Here is a 27,189-nt window from a genome sequence, read left to right as displayed (position 1 = left end):
ACACAACTTTAAGGTATTTGTACTTGACTTGAGTACCACTGCGTATACCTCTGTCAGCCACAAGTCACTGAAACTCCTCTGGGGGAAAAACAAAAACAAGATTGTGCGTCAGAAAATGACATCTTGGCCGTTCGGGGGTGTCAATGGGTTGCAGTAGAACAAAGTTCTGCCTTTTATCATTTATAGTAGGCCTAAAAATGTATTGGCCCAGTTAAAATGATAATGAGTTGAGGCATGTACATGTAGCAGAGAAAAAACAAGTTAATGGACTAATGACTCATCTAAGACAGGACTTGTAGGCAGGCTTGTAAAGCTTGTAGCATTTAAGAAAAACAACGTGTTCATGTCAATATATCGTCACTGTCGGGCAGAAACCTCGTATCTCCAAGTTTCAAATTTGAACGTTTTTTCGCGAAGTAAAGCCCTGCTTCATCAGACAAGGCCGTCGCACAAAAGTAGTGAAAACGCGAGGCGTTGTGTGCTTGTAGATCGGCTGTTTTCACTAGTTTAGTTCATTTTTTTAAATGGAAGGGTTATATGTAATGTAATTTGACCTGAAAATGACCTCAATAGTAGTGTACATAACGCGGAATGTGTTTATAGTGTCACATATTGAGTATATAGAGGCAGGATGAAGGCGCCCTATAACAAAGGCAGATCCAGCAGCTGTGGGACACTATGGTTCACGTGGAATTATTTTGCGGGGAAACATCTCGCTGGTGAATTTTTGATTGAAGCCTAAATTTGTACTCTGTCGAAACAACTTTTTCGCTTGCCTAAAAGAACAGATCTATCGGGGGCCCGGGCTGCGTCGTCTAAAGCGGACTTGAGCCACGAGAGGCACCGCTGAGCGAGCCGCCAGGCGAGGGAGTCGCCGCGCCGAGCGCTGCAACGTCCGTTTCAACATAGCTTGTAGATCTGTTCTTTTAAGCAATCAACACCCTCGTGCGACCGAGTACATTTCATGCTTTATAGTGCGAACGGGCATCAGCGGCGCACAACACACGTCCACAGCAGCTACAAGATGCTTCAGTATACGGCGAGGATCTCGCGTTTGTACTTGAGCTAGCGCATTATGCATTCTTTGGCACGGTTGTACAATCACGTAATCCAGAGCTACAACAATGCCTTGTGAACAACACGCATACACATAATCCACTCTCCGCTACAAGGCCAAAAATGAAAGGTTTGAACAATTACGAGGGAAAATGGCGATATTATACTCTACTTCCCCCGAAAACCACAAGAAGCAGCACTTTTGGCTTAGAGCCGGGCCGGGCGAAACCGTCAGGCTCCCTGCCATTCAAAACAGTTTACAAATTAGTTTTTTTCGTCCAGAAACCCTAAGAAATCCTAAGAATTTACATCCCACAGCCTCCCTGCACCAAAAAAAAAGAAAACCCACAAAAAACACATGCACATTTTCTTAATATTGTGTGAAAAAAAGGTACTTATAAAAAGCTGTCCCACGTGGTATCGCAATTAAAATCGCGTCACACTAATCAGCAAAACAATCGCAGTTCTTTTCGTTTTTTGTTTACAAATGTCGTGCAAGCATAGTGAAAATAGTTCGATATGGGTAAACGGTTAAGCTAGACATACAGGTATATCGTAAGTAGGAGCTTGTCACGTTCCCGAGTTTTCTTCCGTAGCCACTCATGGAGCGTCCCCCAACTGCTCCCCTAAAGCCTCGAACAGAGTCGGGTCGGTGTAGTGCGGTGTAGTCTTTTTGAGCGTAACGTTGTAGTTTTATGACTCAAAAAGTTCGAGGCTTAACCCTCCACACGTTCTGTGACAGGCTTCCATTGACTGTAGGTTCCCCCGATTCCATGACGGTTCCCTTTAAGGATTCCTTTATAGGGGATCCAACTTGACCCTTTAGGGCAGTGTTTCTCAAACCTTCAAATTCCAAGGTCTCCCCTTAACTCTTGACAGTGTACAAATGGAACCAAATGAACCCTGACGGGTTCATTTGGTTCCATTTGTACACTGTCAGAGTTACAGACGTGTATGGGTCAACTTAGACCCCCATAAAGGAACCCACAGAGTCCCTGGAATCCACTTTGAGAACCACTGCTTTAGGAGGTTCCAATGTGGCCCTTGCAAGTCTGTAAATCTGAGAGTGTTCACTCTTAGAGTTACGGTGGTCCTTGAAATAGAAGATAGAGAGAACCACCGGTATTGTAATTGTATAGCAGACTTGAAGTCCACTCCACAGAACCAGCTCTGACAGAGAGATCAAACCAGTCGTGGAAACAGTTCCAAATATGACGGTTGGTCCCTTGCGAGTTCCAACGGTACCTGATCCCAACCCTAACCCGACTGCTGCCGGGGTGTCAAAGCGACGTCTCTCGTCTCTGGCGTCTCTCAGCTCCGCTTGGCCAGCGGCCGCCCTCCCTCGCGGCCCGCCACGTGCTTGGCGCCGCCGGCGCTCCTCTTCCCGCCGCCGCTCCCCTTCTCCCGCACCTTCCTCAGGCGGCGGGGCGGCGGCGTGCCCCGGGACTCCTGGCTGTCCTCCTGGGCGCTGGACCAGGCGTCGGCGCCGTCGCCGCGCTCCTCGGGTATGTTGGGGATGGCGCCGCTGCTGCTGTCCAGGATGTTGCGCAGGGAGGGGTCCTCGGGCGTGCACGTGGTGGCCGTGCCGCTCTCGCTGCTGCTCAGGTCCTGCTCGTCGTAGCGGCCCCGGCCGTGGTGGGACGGCAGCGACGAGGCCCGCGAGGTGCGGGAGGACGAGGAGGAGGAGGTGGAGTGGCCCGGCCGGCTGTCGCGGTAGGCGTCGCGCAGGCTCTGCGGCGCTGACTCGCTCATGTCCACGCCGGAGTCCAGGCTGGTGTCGTTGCTGCTGGGCGGCCGGGGGTGGCGCCCCCCCTGGTGGAGCCCCCCCGCCTGGAGGAGCCCCCCCTGGAGGATTCCCCCCGGGAGCTCGATGACGGAGTGGCGGACCTGGGCGCACGGCTTGCCGTCCAGGGACACGAACCAGGCGCGCGGCCCGGCCCCCGCCGGGTGGGACGCGGACGACTTGCCCCCACGCGCCAGCTCCAGCAGGGTCCGCTCCGAAATGCCCTGGAGCTCACCCAAACCCCCCATCCCGGCCGCCTCGTTGAGGGTCCCCGGCACGGAGACGGAGGACTCGGGGAGGTTGTTGTAGCGCCCCCACGCGGCGGGGTTGGGGACCTGGGAGCCAGGGGGCGGCGTCTCCAGGGGCTGCGGCTCGTCTTGGCTCCCCCCGTGCTGGGGGCTGCTCCCCCCCTGGTGGTGGTGGTGGTGGTGGGGGGCTTTGGGGAGGGTCTGGGTGAAGTCTTCGCCGCCGGCGGGCTCCGAGTGCGGGTCGTAGTCGCCTCCGTTGCGGGGGAAGGTGGCCGACTTGCACCCGCCGGGCGGCACCTGCTCCCCCTGAGCGCCAAAAAGCTCCGGCGCCTGGATGAGGATCAGCTTGTCCTGGAAGCAGGCCTGTCAGTTATTACACACATCGTCTAATCGCAATCATTTGAGACGATCGCAATTATCTTACGCATAATCGTTATAAGTTAGTAGCAAATGTTCTTACATTTTCAAATAGAAATAGAGCCTGACTATGATGGCCTCCACTTGTTATCACATTTTAGATGATAGCTTATCACCTAAAAGTTGAGGTTATAACTCTGCCTAAAAAGGCAAACAACTATGTATTCAATACAAAAATACAAAAATCGTAATGCTCTAATGTTCAATGCCAAAATCACCATTTAAAGGAGTAGTTCACCCCCAAAATGACTTTTTTTCTATTGATTAAAGACAAAAAATATTCGAGTAAATTTACCCCCATTGATTCCGGATGGGGACCCGTTTCGAAACGGGTCCCCATCCGGAACAAATGGGGGTAAATTTATTGTTATCACATTTTTGTCTTAGGAATGCGACAAAAAACTAAAAATATTATTGAACTCTACTCTCCATGGCGTGACTAATCAATAGAAAAAAAGTCATTTTGGGGGTGAACTACTCCTTTGACCTATTAATCGTTAACTTAAAAATGCTGTATAATTGTGACGGCCCTGTACCTGGAAGAACTGGTCGCCGCCGCCCAGGTTGCTCGGTCCGCGGCTCTGCTCGGAGTGCTCGCGGAGGCGCGCCACCTCGTCGTTGTTGACGTAGTGCGACGCCGACGACTGGTGATGATGGGGGCCTTTGGCGCCGCGGTGGTGGTGGTCCCCGGGGGCCAGGTTCTCGTAGAGGGGGGCCCCCGCCGCACTCCCGGGGTCCTCCACGTAGATGTTGTAGTTGGCCTTGTGGTAGGGGTGGGGCGATATGGAAAAATACAATATCACAATCCAAGCTGTATCACGATACCCAATCTTATCTCGATTCATTTTCATGTTACTTAACTCATTTAACGCTGATCCTGAGTATACTCGTGAAAAATACTCGAGTATTTAGAGTGCCGATCCCGAGTATACTCGCGTAAAATACTGTATATAGAGTAACGCCGGCAACCTTACCCTACGGTCCGTTGGAAAGTCGATTCATCATCATCACGGATCCACGTGCACAAAATAGTAATCCCTTAACATGGAGGCAGACGGAGGATCTCATCTTTAATGTCCATTTTCTCCAAACAACACTTTTAAAGCCAAGGATGGCATTAGATTCTCGCTACAATAACGCAATAACAAAGGCAACGATCGGCCATTACAGCAACGGCATGGGGTGACGATCGCTTCCGTTGAATGACGTCATGACGTCAAACCGAAAGTGTTTACGCTATGGACTTCTGGCCTTCAAAATAAGAGAATGGCTGTGTATGGAGCCTGCGAGAGGCACGCTGGACATTTAACCCGTTCATGTCTGGAGCACTAAATGGGTTAACAGTACAACCACCTACAAGGTAACAACAACTAAAAGGAAAAGGAGTAACAGGGACTCTAAATTGACCCTTACAAGTCTGTAACTCTGACAGTATCAAATGAAACAGGGGTTCCATTTGGTTTCATTTGTATACTGTCAGAGTTAAGGGGAGACCTTGCCATTGTGAAGTTTGAGAACTACAAAATGCAGGTTTAAATGAATTCTCCAATGAATCTCTGTATTAACAATTCAACAGGATTTCTTTTATAATACTATATATACGATATCTCTGAGAAGGCATGTCCTGGAGACATTGTGTCGTCTCAGCGATATTTCTCATCCTACACATTTTTACCAATTAATTTCCAAAACTTTTCCAAAACTTTTCCAGAATATTTAACCCAATTTCCAGGACTATATAACAATAATAATAACAATTTTCACCCACAATAACAATAATCAGCTCAATAACAGGTCGCTTACTCCTATGCGCAATGCCCAAAGACAGGTAGTGTAAGCCAGTGGTTCTCAACCTTTTCAGGCTGTGACCCCCGAAATAATCATATTTTAACTGGGGACCCGGCACCCTGACGAGCACTAAGAGTTGAGGAATTTTGTATAACACGTTCCTATTGTGAAAATAGCAGATCTACAACGCCTCGCGTTGCGAGGCGTTGTGAGCATGTAGATCGGCTATTTTCACAATTTCTGCCTCTATATATTTGACAATTTGGCCAATGTTTAATTTGTCATTTCAGAGGTATTAACAAAATCAATAACCAAAGACAATGCATAGCTATTTTTTTCCAGGACCTTCCAGGACCCTTGATCAATTCCAAAACTTTTCCAGTACTGGAAAAATATTTTTCTAATTTCAAAGAATTTCCAGGAATTTCATGACCGTGGGAACACTGCATATCCTGGAGACATTGTGTCGTCTCGGCGATATTTCTCGCCACGTCGCCCACCCCTACCTTGTGGTGCCTGGGTGTGGCAGAGGAGGGGTCACACTGGACGCTGCGCGAGGCCAGCAGGCCCTCCTCCATGCGCGTGGACGTGGTCTGGTCCTTCTTCAGCACCGAGAGCTTGGAGAAGCGGGCCTTCCTCCTCCTCCTGCTGCTGCTGCCGCGCGGCTCTCGGTGAGAATCTCTGCGTGCGCGGGGGAGAGGAAAGCACATTCCTTCAGGATCCAGTGCTCGCGACTTAACACTAAGCACTTGTAGATCTGCTATTTTCTAAATATTTGTATACATTTTTATATGTAACAAGCTTACTGGGGAAAAACTGTGTGCAGGACTTTCTAGCTGTGAGGTGACATCACTACCGACTGCGCCACCGTGCCCCCTGCATAGCCTCTATTGATACTTTTACTTAAGTACAACACGTGAGTGCTCTTTCCACGGTGTCACTCACCCACAGCGGCACACGAGCACAGAGAGGAACCCGATGACGATGGCCAGTGTTCCTCCCAGTATGCCCACCAGCAGGTAGGTATGGTAGGACAGGAACTCCATAGAACTCCCATGTCCCATCATGTAACCTGGAAGAGAGGCCCAGGGGTTCAATGACAAGTGTGAGAGAAGCAGGATTCATTCATGATCTCATAGACTCCTACACAGGCTATTACTGGTATTAATATAAATCACCAAATTGCACACATTCAGTAGAATACTTTACACAAGGGGTGCGTTTCGGAAATGCACACTGGGTGTGCTCTCAGTGTAGTGAGTGCAGTGGGCGGTGACGTAGAGTGCACTCAGTGTGGCTTATATACGAACGACCAGTTAAGGGGCAGCTGTGTGCTTTTTCACTTTTTCACTTAACTCTGAAGGAAAACTTCCTGAAAAGCAGCAGTTGCTAACAACGCAACGTTGCTATTGAAAGGTAATTTAATTCATAACATTGGCCTTCCAGTTGTTAGTTTACACGTTGATGCGTGTGTAACAATAAACCCCAAAATGACCTATCAAGCCGGAAATGGTGCATTTTGCGCTCGAGACACGGCCATGAAAACCAACCAATCAAAACACCACACTGACACACCACACTGCCAAACCCCATCTTCTGAGTAGAGTCGTTCAGTGCGTGCGCTCAGCACATCCGGTGCACAAAGCACTGGATTTCCGAACGACACCGCAACTAGTGCACCGAATAAACGAACGACAACATGGCACACCAGTGCGTTGAGTGCGCATTTCCGAACACACCCAAAGGGTGTGTGTGTGTGTAACGGTCTAAAACCTCTCATACTCTTTGAGGAGGGCAAGGGAGCAGCGATCCAGTAGCCCAGATGGGAGGCTGTGTAGCTCCACACCAGTCCATCCCTGGCTGTCTTCACCATGCCCAGGCCCTGGCTCTCCCACGCACCTGAAGAAACAGCATCACACTATATTACTTTGGTCTAGATGTAAAAACTACACAGCATGTATTGTATTGATAGAAATGTACTCATGGCCAAAGTTACAAAAAAAACAAAGGTTCAAGTTGGCTTCATGAGGAAAATAACTCTAGGTTCAATCTGTAGAATTGAACATTGTTCATTGGCACCACAGCTAATGTCTTAGAGAAAGACAAGTCAACCAAATAAGAATACTAAATCAGTGGTTCTCAAAGTGTGATCCCGGGAGGGGTCCTTGAGGGGGCTCCAGGGGGTCCCCAGCAATTATTGATTGTTAAAGATGGGGTACCATAATTAGCTATGTACTTGGTCTACTCTTTTTTTCCCCTCTACACCAACTCTCCGAAAATATCTGCTATTTTTTGGATATGCTCACACCATCACACAAAGATTCGGCGGACCCCCCGGCCATTACTCTGGGGACCCCCTAGGGCAGTGGTTCTCAAAGTGGATTTCGTGGACTCAGGTTCCTTTATGGGAGGTCTAAATTGGCCCTTACAAGTCTGTAACTTTGACAGTGTACAAATGTACACTGTCAAAGTTAAGGGGAGACCTTCAAATTAAAAAGTTTGAGAACCACTGCCCTAGGTAGGGCTGTCACGATTATGACATTTTACACAATGATTATTTGTCACTCAAATAATTGCGATTAACGATTTAATTGTGTTTTTGTCATTGACAATTACATTTCTGTTTGGCTTTTAGGCTTTGAAGTTGCACATGGTAGATATGACACATAGCCTAAATATACAAAGAAATTACTGACATATTTGACAACTTTATACTTAAAAAAGAACATTGATAGTGGAAACCCCCGATCTACAGCCCTAGCCCTAGGGGCCATTCACTCATTCGATTTCGATCCATTCAGTTATTTTCCCTTTCCTACCGGTCTTGGCGTTGAAGGCCCAGGCGGGCACGGTGTCGGCGGGCCTCAGGTTGGTGCCGGGTCCCAGGGGTAAGGTGATCTGGATGGGACCCCTCACCTGGAGCTCCTGGCCCTCCAAGTAGAGCCTGGCACTGATGGCAGCCACCGCCTTCAGCTCCACACTCCTGTACGCTGTTATTTGGACAACACACCACACCAGGCTGTTCATTTACCTCTTCAGCAGTGGTGTAAAGTACATTTACTTAATAATAATAATAATAATAATAATAAACTTTATTTGTATAGCATCTTTCATGACATGAAATGCAGCTCAAAGTGCTTTACAGAGCAGAAATGAAGTGCTTAACAGAAAAAAGTACACATATTTGTGTATGGGAGGGGCTTACAGTACATGTACAGTATGTAGCAACATATTTGTTTTTGTACGCTAATTTCTGATTTAGGCCTAACTATAGCTTAGGCCTATAAAGCAATAAAGCAGAAAGGAAAAGTAAAAACGTAAAACAACGTTAAAAACATTTAACACTTTAATAACGACTCTGCCATAAAAACGAAACATTTTCAAAAAAGTGCATGAATAACAGCACAAGGATTTAAAAATATGCTAAAAGCAAGAGTGAAGAAATAGGTCTTGAGCTGTGCTTTAATTAAGCAATATTACACGAGAGGGGTGTTATCCTGCACGACAGCCTTTTCGCAGGAACGAGCGGACATGCGAGTTCCGTAGGAAGGGCTGGAGTGCAGGATAACCGTGTTAATGCAGACCCTCGAGTGTAATATTGCGATTATACAACTGTTGCCCTTAAAAAAAACACGTCAACTTTATTTCATTGTAATTAAGATATTCGATAGGAATTTGCCATTTTTTAATGCCACATTTAGCTACTGTGTCCCTGAACGTCACATGAAAACCGCTAGCCTAGCCACCTAGCATAGTGTGGGGAGAGAGGAGCGCTTGCGGTCTTTCGTGACCAACACAGATGATTTTTTTACTTGATGAGAGACAGTGCATCTGTGCTCGTTATATGCACGGTTGGAGAGCCTGTTTTCCATTGAGAGCCCGACTACCTGTTGTATAATATACTGTGTATACTGGGTATTGGCACCATTCAGCAGGCTCACCTGACTTGCCGCTGCTGATGACGCCGGGAGTGCAGTTGGCGCAGTCCTTGGTCAGGTGGTGGTGTGGCACCGTCACGTAGGCCGTCAGGGACGAGGCGTTGGCGCCCTCCGACAGGGCCAGGAGGTCCCTGGGAAACCTCACACTGGGCTGGGGGGAAGTATCTGTGGAGACCGCACGATATCAAATGACCAGTACTCGCATTTTGTACTTGAGTAAAAGTGTCAATACCGCAATGTAGAAACACGCTACTTGTGAGTAGGAGTCCCGTTTTCAGAATGTAAAAGTGGTAAAGTATCGTCTTCAAAATAATCAGGCCTAGAATTATTGAATGCTTTAACCAGTGAAAAATAGAAGAACTACAAGCTCACAGCGCGGCACTCGGTGCCGCGCTGCGAGCTTGTGGATCTGCTATTTTTGAAAAAGTCGTGAAAATGTGTGCAAATCTTTGAATATATGTATTTTCAAAGCAAACGTTTGTTTTGCTTCCGGGTGGTCCCTGGAACAAAATATTTTGAGATGGGGGTCCGTTGCCAAATACATTCATTTTGGGGGTCCTTCAAATGAAAAAGTTTTTTCAAGAACCACTGACATAGTAGTCTCTCAAGAACAGACTAACTGAGCTCCAGTTAAGTGAAAAGGACCTTTTCTTTGATGATGGCTGGCCAGATTGCTGACATAGAAACATAGGTTTTTCAAAAAACCTTAGAAGGATTCAAAAGACACTTATAGAATCGGGCCAAAATTCAAATTTTCACGATTTTTCAAAAATAGCAGATCTACAAGCTCGCAGTGCGGCACTCGGTGCCGCGCTGTGAGCTTGTATATCTGCTATTTTTCAATAGTTAAAACATAAAACAATGATACACAATAATGTGTACCCGTTCTAGTACTAAAAGTAGACACTCTTGATGAAGGTCCAGCGGAACCGAAACGTCTGTCAACTTAAATAAAAAGGAGCTGCTGAGCAAGAGCAGTGTGCAGGATTTTTGTTCATGAAAGTGTTTTTTATGATTGCTTCAGTTTTTAGTCCAACGCACCTGCATCCAAATTAACAGTTCTACTGCCAGATTTATTATTTATTTATTGGGCTGGTGCCAGCAAAAAGCAGCTTACCTTTGCGATGTTATAGAAAAATATCTATTCATTATTTGCAAACGATTTATTTTTATTTTTATTTATTATGTGTGTACTTTAGCCCAGCTGGCGGCAGAGGGCAGCCTTATGCAAAGAACGAACTTGAATTAGGCCGCTCCGGCTTGCCGTCCATTCAGAGCACAGATCTGATCCACAGAAAACAGCCAGGAAGTGATTTGGGACATCATTGATGTTTACGTGTGGTGGAGATTTGAAAGCAGCATTACGGGAGATGTTTTTTAATGTACACACCCGCGCGACCCCTCATCAGCTTACAGTCATCAGACAAGGTAAAAGAACGAGCGGCCGAATTGGCATTTTGGCAACGAGCTGGGTTCAAAATTGGGGCGAACGGGAACGTCCGAAGCGGTAAAAGAGTTAAGTGGATGTGCAAATACTTCCTTTACATGAAGTACTAAAAGTAAACATGCAGATTGTCCCTTTTCACAGGTTCCAAAAGTATCTACAAGCCCTCAGATGTGTCATATCATGAGATCTGAGATGCAGTGGAGTAGAAGTTAAAGTACAACTGAGAATTGGAAATACTCCAGTTAAGTAGAGTACTTGAGTAAATGTTAAGCCACTGCCCTCGACCGCATGATGTATTTATAGACGCGATACAGTATGTTACTGAGACCTTTTTGCCGTTATTTGAGAGCCAGCACGCATTAGGGCAAAGAGAAGCACGCAAGGACGTTGAGGGGTTAGTTTCAGGTCACTTTCTGGTCAATTACAGCCGCAATGCAGAACCTTTTTGGGGAGGCAGTGTTGATTTAGTTCTGATTTTCCGCACGGTCTGACGCCTCCGGTGTGGGTATGTTTATTGTATGTTCATTGTTCATATATCGTCTACACCAGGGGTCTTCAGCGTTTTCAGGCCAAGGACCCCTTAGTTGAGCGAGAGATGAAGCAGGGACCCCCACAACCTTTTCATAGATTCCATATTGTTTCATTGTTTGACAGCACAATCATCGTGTATTTTGGATTCATGTCAGTTTGTGTTTTCAGATATTTAACCACTTGACCCGTCAATACTTAATAAACTTGAACTTTCACTCTGTACTTAGTCTACTCTTTTTCCCCTCTACACCAAACCTCTTTGCCAAAAATAGCCGATCTACAAGCTCACAACGCCTCGCGCTGAGCTTGTAGATCTGCTATTGTTGGCTAAAGTTCTCCGAATGTGGACGCTAGGGTTCAAGTGGTCAATATAAAAAAATCAAACCTCGGTTCGAAGTGGAGCGGTGAATCTGTGTGTGTGTGTGTGTGTGTGTGTGTGTGTGTGTGTGTGTGTGTGTGTGTGTGTGTGTGTGTGTGTGTGTGTGTGTGTGTTTGTGCCTGCACAACAGCGCCCCTCCTTTAACTTGTGTGGCCACTCAAGGTATTGCCAGGCTACAGACATACCCAGCCAGCCAGCCAGCCAGCCAGCCAGCCAGCCAGCCACATAGCCAGCCAGCCACAGACATACCTGTCTATTGGGAGCGCTTTCACCGCTCCAAAAGGAGAAAAAAAGTTTCTATCACTCAATGATTTGGAGGACCCCCTGTAGTAACTCTGAGGACCCCCTAGGGGTCCCGGACCCCCTGTTGAAGACCCCTGGTCTACAATACAGATTGCAGATCACTGACAGTCACAGTGTACCTGGTATTTACAGTCACAGTGTACCTGGTATTTTTCCGGTGATGAGAACGGAGTCTTCAAACAGCCAGATGTTGCCCTGGTTGTGAGGGAGCAGCAGGATGGTGACGGCAGAGAATACTGGAAACAAAACAACACACAAAATTATGTTCATATGTAGGGCTCTCACGATTATGACATTTTACATGACGAGTACCTGAGACGAATAACAGTCTAAAGGTGGTTGCACACTGCTGCGTTTTTCGTTGCGAAATGCGTTTTTCAGGGCAAGGAGAGAGAGAGAGATAGAGAGAGCAAGGGACCAGGTGGTGCGCGAAACGGGCGGCAGTGTGCAAACGTGACTGACATAAAGTGAGCTTGATTTTTTTCCGAAATTCACTCCGATATTCGGCCCGAAAAACGCAACAGTGTGCAACCACCTTAAGTCCGTATTTAAACATTTTGGATAAAGACATTTTTTTGATTTACTAGACTGTAAACCACAAACTAGAAGTTTTGAATTTCTTAAAGTCTTAATATACTCCCCCCTCATTTTGTTGAGTTAGATTTTTTTTACTTAACTCATATATATTAGGAATTATAAGACATAATACTTATGGAAAGTGGAAAAACAGTATAACTCCAGCAGTTTGTGGAACAACAGTCTAAGTCCATACAAGCAATATTCAGCAGACAAAGGGAGCGCAGATAACATTAAAACAGACAATTAAACAAAATGAGGGGGGATTGCATTAACAAATCAACAGATTAGAAATGACTAGTTTGTGGTTTATAGTCTGGTAAATCCAAAAATATAAAAAAATTCAAATATGGACTTATACAGTTATTCGTCTCAGGTACTCAATTGTCACTCAAATAAATGCGATTATCGATTTCATTGAGGTTTTGTCGTTGACAATTACATTTCTGTTTGGCTTTTACGCTTTGAAGTTGCACATTGCAGATATGACACATAACCTAAATATACAAAGAAATGACTGACAACTTTATACTTAAAAAAGAACATTGGTTGATAGCAGATCTACAAGCTCACAACGCGTCACAATGCAACACGTTGTGAGCTTGTAGATCGGCTATTTCCACTATTTTTGAAAATGTTTGAAAAAATATGAACAATTTTCAACATGACGATTATGACAAAATAATTGTGATTATGTCAAATAATTGCGATTAGACGATGGCATGGCATATTGTTTTGTGTTGACTTCCCAGGGTTACCCTATATATTCTTTCTTACTTTCCCCTGCTCTTGTAACAATAAAGGAAGTATGAATGCAGGATATATGCAATGATATCACTTTTCCTCTGGTGAAGAAAGAACTCTAATCGGAAGAGAAATCAATTTGTGAATTCATGAATGGACACCTGATCATCACTGGTTTATAGGAGCATGTGTAGCCTGAAATCTGCGCTACCGCCAGCAGGTGGTGCTACTGACACAGTGTTAGATCATTATTCTTTTTAGGGGTTCAGTGGTTAGATAATCCAGCAGGGAGGTGCCTCAGCCTCTGCTTTGATGCGGATGCATGACGCACAGCAACACATGTTCCTCCAGCTGTAGCTTATTACTCATTCTGTCTGTCTCCTCTCTGTCTCTGTCTCTGTGTCTCCGTCTATGTCTCTCTCTCTCTCTGTCTCTCTGTCTGTCTGTCTCTCTCTCAATTTCAATTGCAAAAGCTTTATTGGCATGACAAAATAACGTCTTACATTGCCAAAGCATACACGCATAACATAAAACAAATCATAACATTGCGTTGTCCCACTCTTTCTCTCTCCACCGTTGCCAGAGTTTGCGAGTGATATAAGCAACCAGGCCTATGAAAACAAGCCCACAAAGAAGCTATGGCTATCATCATAGGCGCCACATGAGCACGTTAAACATATACACAGTTGAAAATAGCCGATCTATAAGCTTGTGGATGCGTGCATAACAACCACCAATGTTTTTTGCCAGTTGCTTACAATAAGCAGACGTGGCAACACAGCCTCTCCCCCCTCTCTCTCTAGTCTCTTTACCACATGCTACCCCTCCCCTCCGCTCCATATGGCTTGGTTCCCCTCTCGGCTGTGCAGTGTCTTCTGTCGTTGCAGCCTGTGGCCTCACCCAGAGCATGAGGAAGGTAATAAAAAACAAAAAAAAACAAAACAGGAACGCATTATTACTCTAACCATTATTTTATGCTTTAGCTAGTGAAAAATAGCTGATATGCAAGCTCACAGCGCAGCACCGAGTGCCGCGCTGTGAGCTTGTAGATCTGTTTTTTTTTTTGTGCAAATCTTCAAATATATATTTTTAAAAGCGAACATTTGTAACTCAAATATTTGCTTCTGGGGGGTCCCTGGAACAACATATTTTGAGATGGGGGTCCGTGGCCAAATACATATAATTCCTAGGGGTCCCTGACTGACATGAAAATGTTTGAGAACCACTGACATAAAAACATGTGTTTTTCCTTTTTTTTTCTTCTTTTTAAAAAAAAAACATTAGAAGGATTTAGAAGACATTTCCAGACTTCAAAAAAATTGCAGATCTTGTATATCTGTATATCTTCTATTCTTTTTATAGACTTAAAGCATAAAATAATGGTTATTAATGCGATCCATGGCTTAATGGGTTAAAAAAACACATAGACAATAACAACAGCCCCCCCCCCCCCACTCCCACCCAAGCAGAGGGCCCCTCTCTCTCTAACAAAGACCACGCGTCAACATGAACCCCCCAACAAAACAATCCCCATCCTCCATGTGGACGGAGGGCCCATACGGGACGGGACAATAGAGGTTTCTCTTTTTTTCTTTCTCCTCATATATCTGGAGGTGGCTGCAGTGGTGTAAAGTAACGAAGTAATTCTACTCTAGTACTTGTACTTAAGTACAATTTTTAGATATTTGTACTTTACTGGAGTATTTCCAATTTCCAATACTTTAAGTCTGCTCCACTACATCTCGGATCCAAAATCAACGGCAGATTTAGTCGACTAAAACTAAACTAACACTAAAACATTTCAGATGATTACATTTTGACTAAAGCTAAATGGAATTTTATTCAAAAGAGCAGGGGCGTCACAAGGGGGGGAAAGTGGGACTGAGTTACTCAGGGTTGGAAGTATTTTATACATTAGCTATTGAAAAATAGCAGATATACAAGCTCACAGTGCGGCACCGAGTGTCACGCTGCGAGCTTGTAGATCTGCTATTTTTGAAAATTCGTGCAAATCTTTGAATATAATGTATTGGTGGTCCATGGAAGTAAATATTTTGAGATGAGGGTCCGTGGCCAAATACAATATCATTTTGGGGATCCTTGACATGAAAAAGTTTGAGCACCACTGACAGAAGGATTTAGAAGACATTTATAGAAACGGGTCAAAAATATTCAAAGACTTGCACAAATGTTCATGATTTTTCAAAAATAGCAGATCTACAAGCTCGCAGCACGGCACTCGGTGCCGTGCTGTGAGCTTGTATATCTGCTATTTTTCAATAGTTAAAGCATTAAATAATGCGTAATAATGTGTTCCCAGTCTAAATGGGTTAGAACATTCATGGGGGGCCCACAGTGAATCCTTGTGCCCAGGGCTCAGAATTTGGTACGACACCCCATGCCTCGCCGCCCCCACACACTCTGTTTTAGAGGCACTGGAAGCGGCGGAGTGTAAATCGATACAGCGACCGTAGAACCTGGCGTTCAAATCGCACCTTACAGTGCATTAGTGCTGTGACTCTGCTGTAGTCTTGACTGTGAACAAAACCTTCGTGACAAATTGTTTGTTGTCATCGTGCTGTGCTTCATCAATCTTACATGAGCATGTTTCATTCAAAATGCTGGTTGTTAGAATAGCCGGTGACCTGGTGTTACTGTACAGTAGATCCTCTTTTTAATGGTTATTATTAGCATGCAGCACAAATGGCTTGGGGCAGACTTTGACGTTTTGTCATAAATGGCTCATTTAAGTGCTACTGCTCTTGCCTTTGGCTGTTTGTCTCCATTGCGTCCGACACTGGGGTTTAGAACTCATTTCATATACTCTGCTCTGTCTTCGTCACACTTTTCCCCAACTCATATCTCCGCCACCGTTGCCCCTATCCATGCACACACTCCTTGGCTGGCAAACCTCAAACTAGGGTTGTACGGTTTCCATTTTTTTAAAACCAAGGTTTATGCCCCCCAAAAAACCCTGATACACGGTTTTACACGGTTTTACAATCTTATAGATTTTAACGTGATAAAAAAAAAAAAAAAAAAAAAAAAAAGTTTCAAAGTGCTTTATTTATAAAGCAGATACAAAAGTGTTTTACCCACAAAAATGCAGTAAATACTATTGGGCTATACTAAAATAAATTGTAAATAGCCTAAGTCAATTTAATTTGTCATTTCAGAGGTTAAAAAAAGTCCTTACGTTGTCACTTTAGACATGTACAATATAAACCCTCAATACACTGCATGTTGTTTTGTTTACAGTTGAGTGAGAAAACAATGTTGCACATTAAGTTAATCATTTGGGGACCACCCAAAATCATTTTGGGACCTATCTGGGGTCTCAACCCACAGATTGACAAACGCTGAGGCATTTGCCTGGCTGCATTGTGTACTGGGTCAGAGGCGTCAATTGGGTATGGCAAGCTTTGGCAGCTGCCATACCCTTGGCTACAGGGGGAAATAATAAAATGTACTGTAATCGTGCCCCGTTGCTAAGGTATGGCAATCTGACTGGTGTCTTGCACAAGCGCAAGGGCGTGCATGCAAGACTAGGGTTGGGTATCGTCGGCGATACTTTTAATGGTATCGATTCACTGAAACGATACTATCGAGTATCGGTTCACATAAAAACTAACGATACCTTGTTTCGATACTTTTGAATGCACCCCTTGCCGGTCGCATCTGTAATAGTTGGGCTACTGAAAGTTTAATGACTGCTTTAGTAGGCTACACTCGTTACTGTGAAAATAGCTGAGACTAGCCTATAATGTTTATTATTATGATAATGATCCAACGTCTATAAAATAGCCCATAGAAAAAGGCAAATAATAATTATGATAATAATAATAAATAAAAAGTATCGAAAATGGTATCGAAAAAGGTATCGTATCGATTCTCAGGTATCGAAAAAGGTATCGTATCGATTAAAAGGTGAACGATACCATCCCTATGCAAGACACCAGTCATGTTGCCATACCTTAGCTTTTTCTGAAGTGACGCCGCTGGGTGCTGTGTCAAGCGCACACACTACATAGTAAACACTGATGGAGTAGAGAACTTCTTAAAATGTTTTAGATTAAGACAATTTGCTTGCATTGCGATGCATCCGCGTGCCGTTCTGCATCGATGCAGTGACGTTACATAATTGTTACTTTTAGCCTACGTTTGTTGTTGTTTTTCCTCCTGAAGGAACGTGGCTAAATCGTTAGCATGCTAGCACTTTAGCCCCGTTCCTTTATCCTTGGAGGAGACGAGAGGCATACAAAAATAGCTGATCTACAAGCTTGTGGCTCGTCGACCGTGCAACGTCTTGTGAGCTTGTAGATCCACCGTGTTTAGCTTCAAGCTAAGCCTTGTGCATTTCTTTAGAGACCAGGTCTCCCTCCAGCTGCTACTATTATCTATGTGTCTCCTTCAGGAGTGATTTCTGCTGCTTCCGTAAACACGGCAGATGCGTCGGCGGCGCACATGTCACGTGACGGTTTTTGGTTTTGGCTTACGAGACCGTCAACATTTTATAACACATACGGTGTTATAAAACCGAAACACCGAAAAACCGTACAACTCTACCTCAAACCCCACCCCTCATTTCTCACATGGCCCTCTTCTAGCGCCACCATGAGGCTGATTCTTGCAAGACACATTTTTGTACACTGCTCTTACAGCCCTAAAATCACGCAAACTGGTACACCGTATCTCTACAGTCATGTCATCAAAATGCATCTGTCCCATCTAGCACCACCATCTGGTCACCATTTTTTTTAAACAAATTTTTGGACACTGCTCCAACAGATTTTGGCCTAAAATCATGCAAAGCGGTACACAGTGTCTCTACAGTCATGTCATCAACATGGATCTGTCCCATTTCCCATATTCCCTCCTGATTGGCTACCATTGCCTTCCAAAGTTTGTGTATCTCCCGATTTAGGGAGTCTTACTGGTTTAACACATTCACTGCCCGGTAATTCATTACTTAATTCAGTAGCATCTACTAGGTCGTTTCTGCGATTTTACCTTATTTGTCCATATGTAAACAGAAGCTCCCGGTCGTGGTAGACCATCGTCTTTTCTTTCACCCATGAAAAGAGAAGTTATAACCGTCATCAAGTCGGCTTTTCGGTGCTGCCGATATGTTATGACGCCCCGAACCAAACCGCATTTAAACCCGGCTCTAAAAGTGGAGTATGCATCAGCCCGATAAGTCAGTGGTTCTCAACGTTTTCAGGTCCCACGTCCCCCAAAATAATCAGATTTTAACTGGGGACCCCCACCCTGACGAGCACTAAGAGTTGAAGAATTACATTTTGTAGAACGCGGTTCTATTGTGAAAATAGCCGATCTACATGCTCACAACGCCTGGCATTGAGAGGCGTTGTGAGCATGTAGATCGTCTATTTTCACAATTTCTGCGTCTAATATTTGACAGTTTGGCCAATGTTTAATTTGTCATTTCAGAGGTATTTAAAAAGTCCTTAAATTGTCACTTTAGAAATGTGAATATACCCTCTATACACTTAAACTTTATGCTGGTTTGTTTACTGTTGAATGAGGAAACAAAATCTTAAAAACAGCAGATATACAAGCTAGAGGTCTTCACGGGTCCAAAAAAGCGAACCGAAATCGAAAAGTACCGTCAAATTTCTTCCGATTCCGACTGGTTCCGAAATAATAATCAAATTACAAAACCAAACCCGAGGTTCCGAGAGACCCGACCATTAAATCATTATTAAAATCCCCTTTCATGTACCGAACCGAGATCCCTCACTCACGGCAGCTGTGCGGCTTGCGCTGTTAACTGGTTGACAGGCAGAAGAAGGCTGCCAACTTGTGCCAAGGAATCTAATATTAACATCGAAACAAATGCAAGGGATAAAGGAATACTTTTAGGCTATTTTCTATCAACAGAGGTAAGTAATTTTCGGTTTGTTTGTCATGGTTTAACTTGTAGGTGAGTGCTTTCTCATCAGCCTGACGGGCGACAGCAGGAGAAGCTGCTACGCATCACGCACACGCATGCATTACACACGCACCAAGCTCTTTTTCCCCCGCTGTAAATCTGATCTTAGACCAGCATTATCATCTCACAGTTACAGCCATTCTTCATGTCGCTGCCTCGCGGCTAATAACGGACCTGAATCTGATCCTAGGTCAGCCTAAACACAGCACAGCACACACGTTAAACACAACTCCAGTTCGCTCCGTATCCTGATCATAGCGCAGCTCCGCACGCCAGCGCACACACACACATTGATTGATTGCTTGCTTAATAGTTTGCATAAAAAGCAGAAAGTACACACACGTGTCACACACACAGTACGGGTCCTATCGGGTCCTCTCGGGTTATACACATGATGATTACAGTCCCGTGTTCCCAAGTGTTCCGAGGGAAATGCGACCGTTTCCAACCCGGCTCCGAGTGATTATGATAAAACACTGACCGAACCCGGTACGGATCTCTCGGGTCCTCGGGTAATTTCGGGGTCGGGGCCCCCGTGAAGACCTCTAAGGGCGTGTTCACACCAGGATTATTTGGTCCGCTTAACTCTTTGCGTGCCAGTGCCCTCTAGGGGCCAAAGAATGCCAGCGCATCTCTCATAGGCGAGCGCTTTAGCTTCCAGGACTTCAGCTTCCAGGACCTGACATGCTCACGTTGATGCACAGCATGGAAATGTCCCGGATGAAGATGCTAACAGAATGGCTATTCCCATTTTGTCATCTAAAAGATCATTTTTGGGCCATTTCGCCGTAAATAAACCTCGCGCCGCTTTCCTAAAAGACAAAAAAGAGATATAAGCCTTTAAAGATGCGGTCATTCATTGGATTAGGCGGAGATTGGCGATTGCGTTCGCAAATTACGGCCGGCTGGGACGTTGTTAGCTTTCGGCTAGTAGCTACAAAAATCAAGCCAGGCTTCAGAAGGCCTCTTATCATTTTATTCATTTAATTAAATAAAGCCGAACTACTTCGGGATCGGCACACTCGTGTACTCATCGGAAGCGGCGCCGAACATCGGGTGAACATTGGGGAGCTCAAAAATGTATTTTAAACCATTTTTAATGGAATATATCGTCGGACAGAGTAGAACGGCTAGCTGGCTAGCGGCTAGCGAGCCAGGACCACCCACGACTCTACAAGCAGCTCGGGGTAAGTGAATTAATAAAAGAAAGATTGTATTGGATTGAAATAAAGCCGAACTAGTTCGGGATCGGCACCAGATGAGTTAAAAGGGACCATGGTCCTCTTTCTCCTTTGGTCCGCTGGTGTGAACGTGCAAAGGGACCATGGTCCCTTTGTTTGGTCCGGACCATGGTCCTCTTGAAAAGGCAGGACTCGGTCCCCTTCCAACCGGACCATGGTCCGGTCCTCTGCCGGTGTGACTGTGAACGGAGCCGGACTTTATAGAGGACCAAACTTATGTCTGATCAGCCTACTACATTCTGCACTGTGTGTTGTTCATTGAAAAACAATATGGAAAAAATAATAAACGACTACTCGTGAAGCAATTGTAACTTCGGCTACAAGAGACTACACTCACCAATCTTTGTTAATTGCAGTTGTGAAGCTGGATTAATAATTAGTTCTAAAAGCATGAATTTCATACGGGAATCATTATTGATATGACCCGACCGCTGATATGTCTTCATGACCTGCAGTAGGCTACACGTTAATAATTGTATCATCTCCTCTCCCTGTGAGCAGGCGTTGCGGTGTCTTGTTAGCTACATGGAAACTGGTGACCCATCGTGTGCGGTGACTCCAGGGGTCGCTCTCCGAACACGGTGATCATTGTTTGTTTTGACACAAATACAGTCACAAATAAAAGTAAGGTCACCATCTTGTGTATAACACAGGAGGAGGAGGCGGCGCGGCGCGCGCGCTGCGCGCACAACCTCCATCCAAACGACCACAACACAGAATAAAGTCAAACTTGGCTTTTCTTTCGAGGCATTAGGATTTTCGCTCTCTTTTCGCTCTCTCGCTGTTCCCTGAGGACAGGCGTGCACGAGTCAAACTCTTCACGTTGTTGCTGGGACGGCAGTATGTCCATGTCATCGGGTGCGGTGCACAAAAATAACGGATTTAAAAGCTTACAACACTGTCCGACTGTCCGATGCACGGCTGTTATGTTTCATGGCTAAATGAATCATCTGGTTAAAAAGAACAGATCTGCAAGTTACATTAATATGTTCTTTTTAAGCATGCGGCACCGCATATAAAGTTATGGCTCACACGCATATAGATTCAACATTTGGGATTATACGTTATTTTATTGTTTTTATTTAGGTTATTTATTCATTTAGCTTCACATTTCCAACCTGATAAGGATAGGAAATATCATTATGGACCCGTTGCTTCACTTGCTTGTAAAGAAAGAAAGAGACAGACAGAGAGAGATTTGATGTGGAAACGGTGATGCTTATTATGTTCACGCGTTCTTGCGCTATTTATTGTTAAATGAATCAAGGAGAAGGCTTTATACAGGCTATGTTTTGAGAGAGAGAGAGAGAGAGAGAGAGAGAGAGAGAGAGAAAGAGAGAGAGATTCCTCCACCCATCCATCGCTAATTACTGCCTGAAATGTGTGAAAAAAGATAGGAAGCGGCTGTGATTAATAACACAAAATTAATTGGAATTGGCAGTGAAGTAATTTTCCATAGGAATAGCCTATTCTGTCAATAGATCAACAGCCGCCTGTATGACCATGTGTCAGTTGTTTACATATTTGGTTCTTTTAACAAATGTCCCGTGTGAACGCTAACCGGACCAAATTCAAAATGCAACAATGTAAACATTGGTCCCTGATCCGGACCTTCTAAGCGGACTTTGGGTGAGAACGTGCCCTAATACAAGCGAGCTTGTAGATCTGCCATTTTTGAAAAATCTTCTGTTTTTTTGTTAACGTCCGAATATATCATTTTTCAAAGTGAACATTTGTAACTCAGATATTTGCTTCTGGGGAGCTCTGAACGGAAGCAGTATAACCGGTATTATACTCACTGGGTCTCTTGCTGGTGGTCCAGGGCAAGGGGCTTGGCACATAGCCGTCCATGGCAGCCAGCAGCACCAGGCTGAGGCCGGGGCTGTAGGGCACCCGGAGCAGCACCTCGCCCCTCGCCCCGGCCACGCTGGATGTCCTGAGGGCGTGGTTCACGTACACGTCCACGGAGGCGCCCGCCAGAGGCTGCCGCGTCACCATGTCCTTCACCTGGACCCGCAGGGCAAACTCTGGGCTCTCTGTGGACGACAAGACACACCGTGAGAGATGGATTTTTTTCTTTCTTTTTTTTTAGAGCAGTGGTACTCAAACCTTTTCGTGCCAAGGACCCCCAATTGATATGTATTTAGCCACGGACCATTTAATTGTAAGTAATATCTTAATTACAATAAAATGAAGTTTACGTGTTTTGTTTTAAGGGTAACTGTTGCATAATCACAATATTACACTCGAGGGTCGTGCTTTATCATGGTTATTGGCACTTCAGCCCTGTCGCCTCGTTCCTGCAGCAAGGCTTGCGTGCCAATAACCATGATAATGCACACCCTCTTGTGTAATGTACTGTATATGGAGATATGCTGTGAGAGCCCAAACATGCTTACTCAGTTGTTTGTTACAGTATGGGAAAGTCCTATGATGTCTATGATATCTAACATCATACCCTTTTGTGCCCATACATGGAGATCCCTGTCTGTAAAACCAGCCACACAGATTGTCTTGGCCACCTGTCTTGGCCATATATGGATTCTGTTTAGTGTGGTATGTGGCCGATGTGGCCTACATATATGGGCATTCCCAGCAAACTCATAGACCTGTGATGTCACAGTGATGTGTCAGGGGAACCACAGTGTCAGGCGTGACCTACTTGGATACGTGGACAAGATGTGCCGGTTTTCATAGTTAACTGCGACCTACGGTCGCAATAACATGTCAGTGGTAAGGTAGTTCTGCCAGGAGGCACAAGTCAAACAACATAGTTATACTGTAGCTGTGTCAAGGTTGTGCTGAACCATAACAAGATAGGCTTACCAAAACAATACTAGCTATCAGGCCTAGTGGAGACATATACTCTTACAAGTTATCAAATATCATATATGTATCATGTAACATAAGACACAGAGATGAATATCATATGATAAACAACATAATGTACTGTAAATACGGTCACATAATCAGTCATTATACCATAATACTGTATAATATCTTCCTCACTAGCAGTTGCCAAACATCTGTATGCTAACAATTCATGTCACATGACAAATCCCCTCCTCGGTAACCTTTCGCTGGTCATAAAATAGTGATGAGCCAACAGGGGCAGGGATGAAAAATACATCAAAGTCAACTGGGCAAGAACGTCTTGCCTGCCTTAACAGTGAACAAGGAGAGGAAAGGCTGCTCTCATATTTTCCGAGATCCAAGACAATTACGCAGAGCTGAATGCAAGCCGCATTTAAAGGAGCCTCCCTTGCAGAGCGTGAGATCTGATTGGAGTATGACGGTGTGACGTAATGACCAGCAGAGCAGTGAATGAGGAATAGGAAAAGAAGCTGCCTTACAGCTGATTACCGCTGAGGCGAGCGAGACTTGCATAAACTAACGTTAAAGCTTCATTTAGTTGCGACCGTCAGGTCGCAAGTTACTATGAAAAGCTCCACCGTCCGTCTGTCTGTCCGTGAGTCACATCACACTTTTGCCCCTATTCTGATGTCTGGCACCGTTGGCCATATCGATGCCAAACTTTGCACACACACTCCTTGGATGGCAAATCACAACCTCCAGCACTGATTTCTCACATGGCCCTCTTTTAGCGCCACCATCAGGCCGATTTTTGCAAAATACATTTTTGGACACTGCTCCTATAGATTTTGGCCTAAAAACACGCAAAGCGATACACAGTATCTCTAAAGTCATGTCATCAACATGGATCTGTCCCACTTCCCATATTCCCTACTGATTGGCTACGATTGCCTTCTAAAGTTTGTGTATGCGACGTGACGGTCGCTTATCTCCTGTTTAGGGAGTCTTACTGGTTATTATTTTTATTTTTTTGTATTATGTATGTAGCCTATATCATGTTGTAGCATCCTTGAAAAAGAAAGCTGGCTTCCCTGAGTAATTAAAGGTCAATTAAACAAACAGATCTATTCACACAAAAACTGCAGACAAATAAAGCCTGTAAGGCAACTGCATATAGCAGACCTAGTTACAAAGTGCATACAGTGTAGTGCATATACAGCATAAAGTGCATATACAGTATTCACTGTGTAGGGAATAATGCAGTGTTGGCCTACATTATATTAGTCCAGTGCTGACTGCAGGTAGGCTATATGCAGCAGGGATGGTTCTTCTGGGCCAACAGAGTTGTTTAGTGTTTAGTAAAGGCTTGTGAATGTTTCTTGGATACCGATACCGGTGTGTAATTTAATAAAAAGAATATCGGACAGTGGTTCTCATTCTCAAAGTGGTTTGGGAACCACTGGGTTTCTAGAGTGGGTTTCCAAATGGATCCTGAAGCCTCGAACAGAGCCGGGTCCGCGGTGGAAGGCTATCCACCGTGATGTAGTGCGGTGTAGTCTTTTTGAGTCATAAAACTACAACGTTAACGCTCAAAAAGACTACACCGCACTACACCGCGGTGGATAGCCTTCCACCGCGGACCTGACTCTGTTCGAGGCTTTACAGGTCTGTAACTCTGAGAGCATACAAATGACATTTGTACACTCTCTGAGTTACGGGGATCCTTGAAATTAAAAAAGGTCTAAGCACCACTTATCTGGTACTAAATAATTAAGGTGCAGCTACGAGGTATAATAATCTAAATCTAAATACTACAGTATGAGTATAAAACGTTATAACATCAACTGAAGGATTCAAAGCACAAAATGATGTATTAGGCCTACTATAAATTACATAACATACCATTCTCTCCCGCCCACTCTGTGCATATAATGTTTTTTAATGCTTTATATGTTGATATGTTGATGAATTGCATACCAAGGACCTCCAACGGAAACAAGACCCCAAAGGGCTTTTTGGGGGTGTTCCTTGTTTTGGCAGGGTGTTTTGACTGTACTTGTGCTGTTCTACAATTTGTCTAATAAAATATTCAATCAATCAATCAATCAATCAAAGCATGTTAGGCAGTATCGGAAGCTTTTCGGACACTGGTATATCGTTATCGGAAAAATTCTACCCATCCATCATGTCTAAACAATCAAAGACAGGCTTGCAACCTAGTCTATACGCTTGAAAAAAAAGACACTAAAGTACATGTAGGCCTAAATAATATATATTAAATGTTTCCTATGCCCCACCAACCCCCAAGTAATAGAACAGGGGTTCTCAAACCCATTTAATATGACTCGGTTCCAAATGCAGATAAATATTGTGAAAATTGCAGAGCATGTAGATCTGCTATTTTCACATTGTTCGCCTCTTGCTTACTTAATATTTGACAGTTTGCTCAGTTTGGTATTAAAACGGTCTTGAAAGTTCATAAATTGTCACTTTATAAATGTGCAGACTGCAGATACCCTGTATACACTTAGTATACTGTGTGTCGGTTTGTTTACCTTTGAGTGAGAAAAAAATATATAAATTAAGCTTATCGTCTGGGGATCCCGCAAAATAATGTGGGGACCCCACTTGCCCGACCCCAAGTTTGAGAACCACTGCAATAGAAGCATGAGTAGTGTGTGCCTGTGTTGTGATTTCAGGGTTATGAGGGTCCCCTCATTATTGTGTTTTCTTTTTTTTAGGGGGGGCGGTGTTTTGTTGAAGTGGGTGTCGGCAGCAGAGGACGTGGGGAATGGTGGATGACAACACACCCACCCAACCCACCAACCCAACCACGCCAACAGTAAACAAAGACTGGCACCCTGGTGGCTATCAGTATACTGTAAGTGATACGCTGGTATTAGCAATATATACTGCACTGTATCAGAAGGGAGCACACATAGGATTAACATACATTCACCTTCACTAACAGAGCCTCTCTGCCGGCCTGAGCTGAGAGATAAAACGCTCTAATAATCCCTCACACCTTCACAATGATATTACATTATAATCCGATTAGATGGCTAGACTGTCTTGCAACGTCTCATGATAGCCCATCACATAGCCTAACTGTTATCAAGACAACGTTAATACAGTTTATCAGGAGGACACTGTAACACAGTCAGGTTACAAAGGATGTAGGATAGACATTAGGCCTATAATAGGCAGGTGGCAGTCAGGCATTATGCCATTTATACATGCTGTAGCCTACCCAGCAGTGATGACTGGTGGTTGTGGTTTAGCCTACACAATTGTGCCCAGATATTTAATTTGAACAAACCAGTGGCTATAAAAATAATAATATTACACACTCAGGCTTTTATTGTGTAGCCAATACATAGTCTATATCACTAATTTTCTCATTCATCATTTTTAATATTTAGATCCAAAGTCATTTTAGATTTCAGCGTTGGCTATTGCAAATAGCAGATATGCAATACAGTAGTCAACATCTGGTATTTTGGAACATTGTTTTCTTCATTATTAGGCCTATTGTTATTATTATAATAATGTTATGTTCCTTTTTTATCTTGAAATTAAGTGTGAGAAGAACTAACTGATTTTAGAAGCCATTGATTTGACATATAAATCGCCTTAGGTCTTAATTAATAAACTAATAATTGTCTTGATCCTCCCCCCAAAAAGCAGGCGGACAACAACAATAGCCTACTAATACCTGCTACGACGAGGCTGGCCGGGGTGTGAGCGGTGGTGGTGACGGGGGGATGATGAGACGCGTCCTGCCCGGCGGTGGCATTGTCCTCCTCGGCCAGAGAGGAGGAGGGTGGGAGCAGCAGCACCAGGCCGCCTCCGACTCCTCCAGCCTCCGGTTCTCCCATCCCGACTCCTCCACCTCCATCTCCATCGTCCCCGCCGCACACAACGATCACCAAGGCGCACAGCAACAGCAGCAAGCGACGATCCGCAGGCAT

The 27,189-nt window shown here is 44.6% G+C and overlaps 1 protein-coding gene across 1 annotated transcript; it reads right to left on the bottom strand.

Annotated features, from left to right (window-relative positions):
* Nucleotides 1-2,367: 2,367 nt before the first annotated feature.
* fam171b (family with sequence similarity 171 member B) lies at nt 2,368-27,189 on the bottom strand (the record flags this gene model as incomplete). The annotated part of the gene is made up of 10 exons (XM_080720370.1): nt 2,368-3,450; nt 4,041-4,265; nt 5,799-5,973; nt 6,238-6,364; nt 7,075-7,191; nt 8,112-8,282; nt 9,234-9,395; nt 12,034-12,126; nt 22,204-22,440; nt 26,934-27,189. 10 exons carry the CDS (start codon nt 27,187-27,189, stop codon nt 2,368-2,370), a joined length of 2,646 nt encoding a protein of 881 aa, XP_080576496.1.

Source organism: Nannobrachium achirus (genome assembly GCF_963921795.1).
Source record: "Nannobrachium achirus genome assembly, chromosome: 24".
NCBI lineage: Eukaryota > Metazoa > Chordata > Actinopteri > Myctophiformes > Myctophidae > Nannobrachium > Nannobrachium achirus.
Note: the sequence above shows the minus strand (reverse complement) of the source record. Positions and strands in the feature narration are given on the sequence as shown.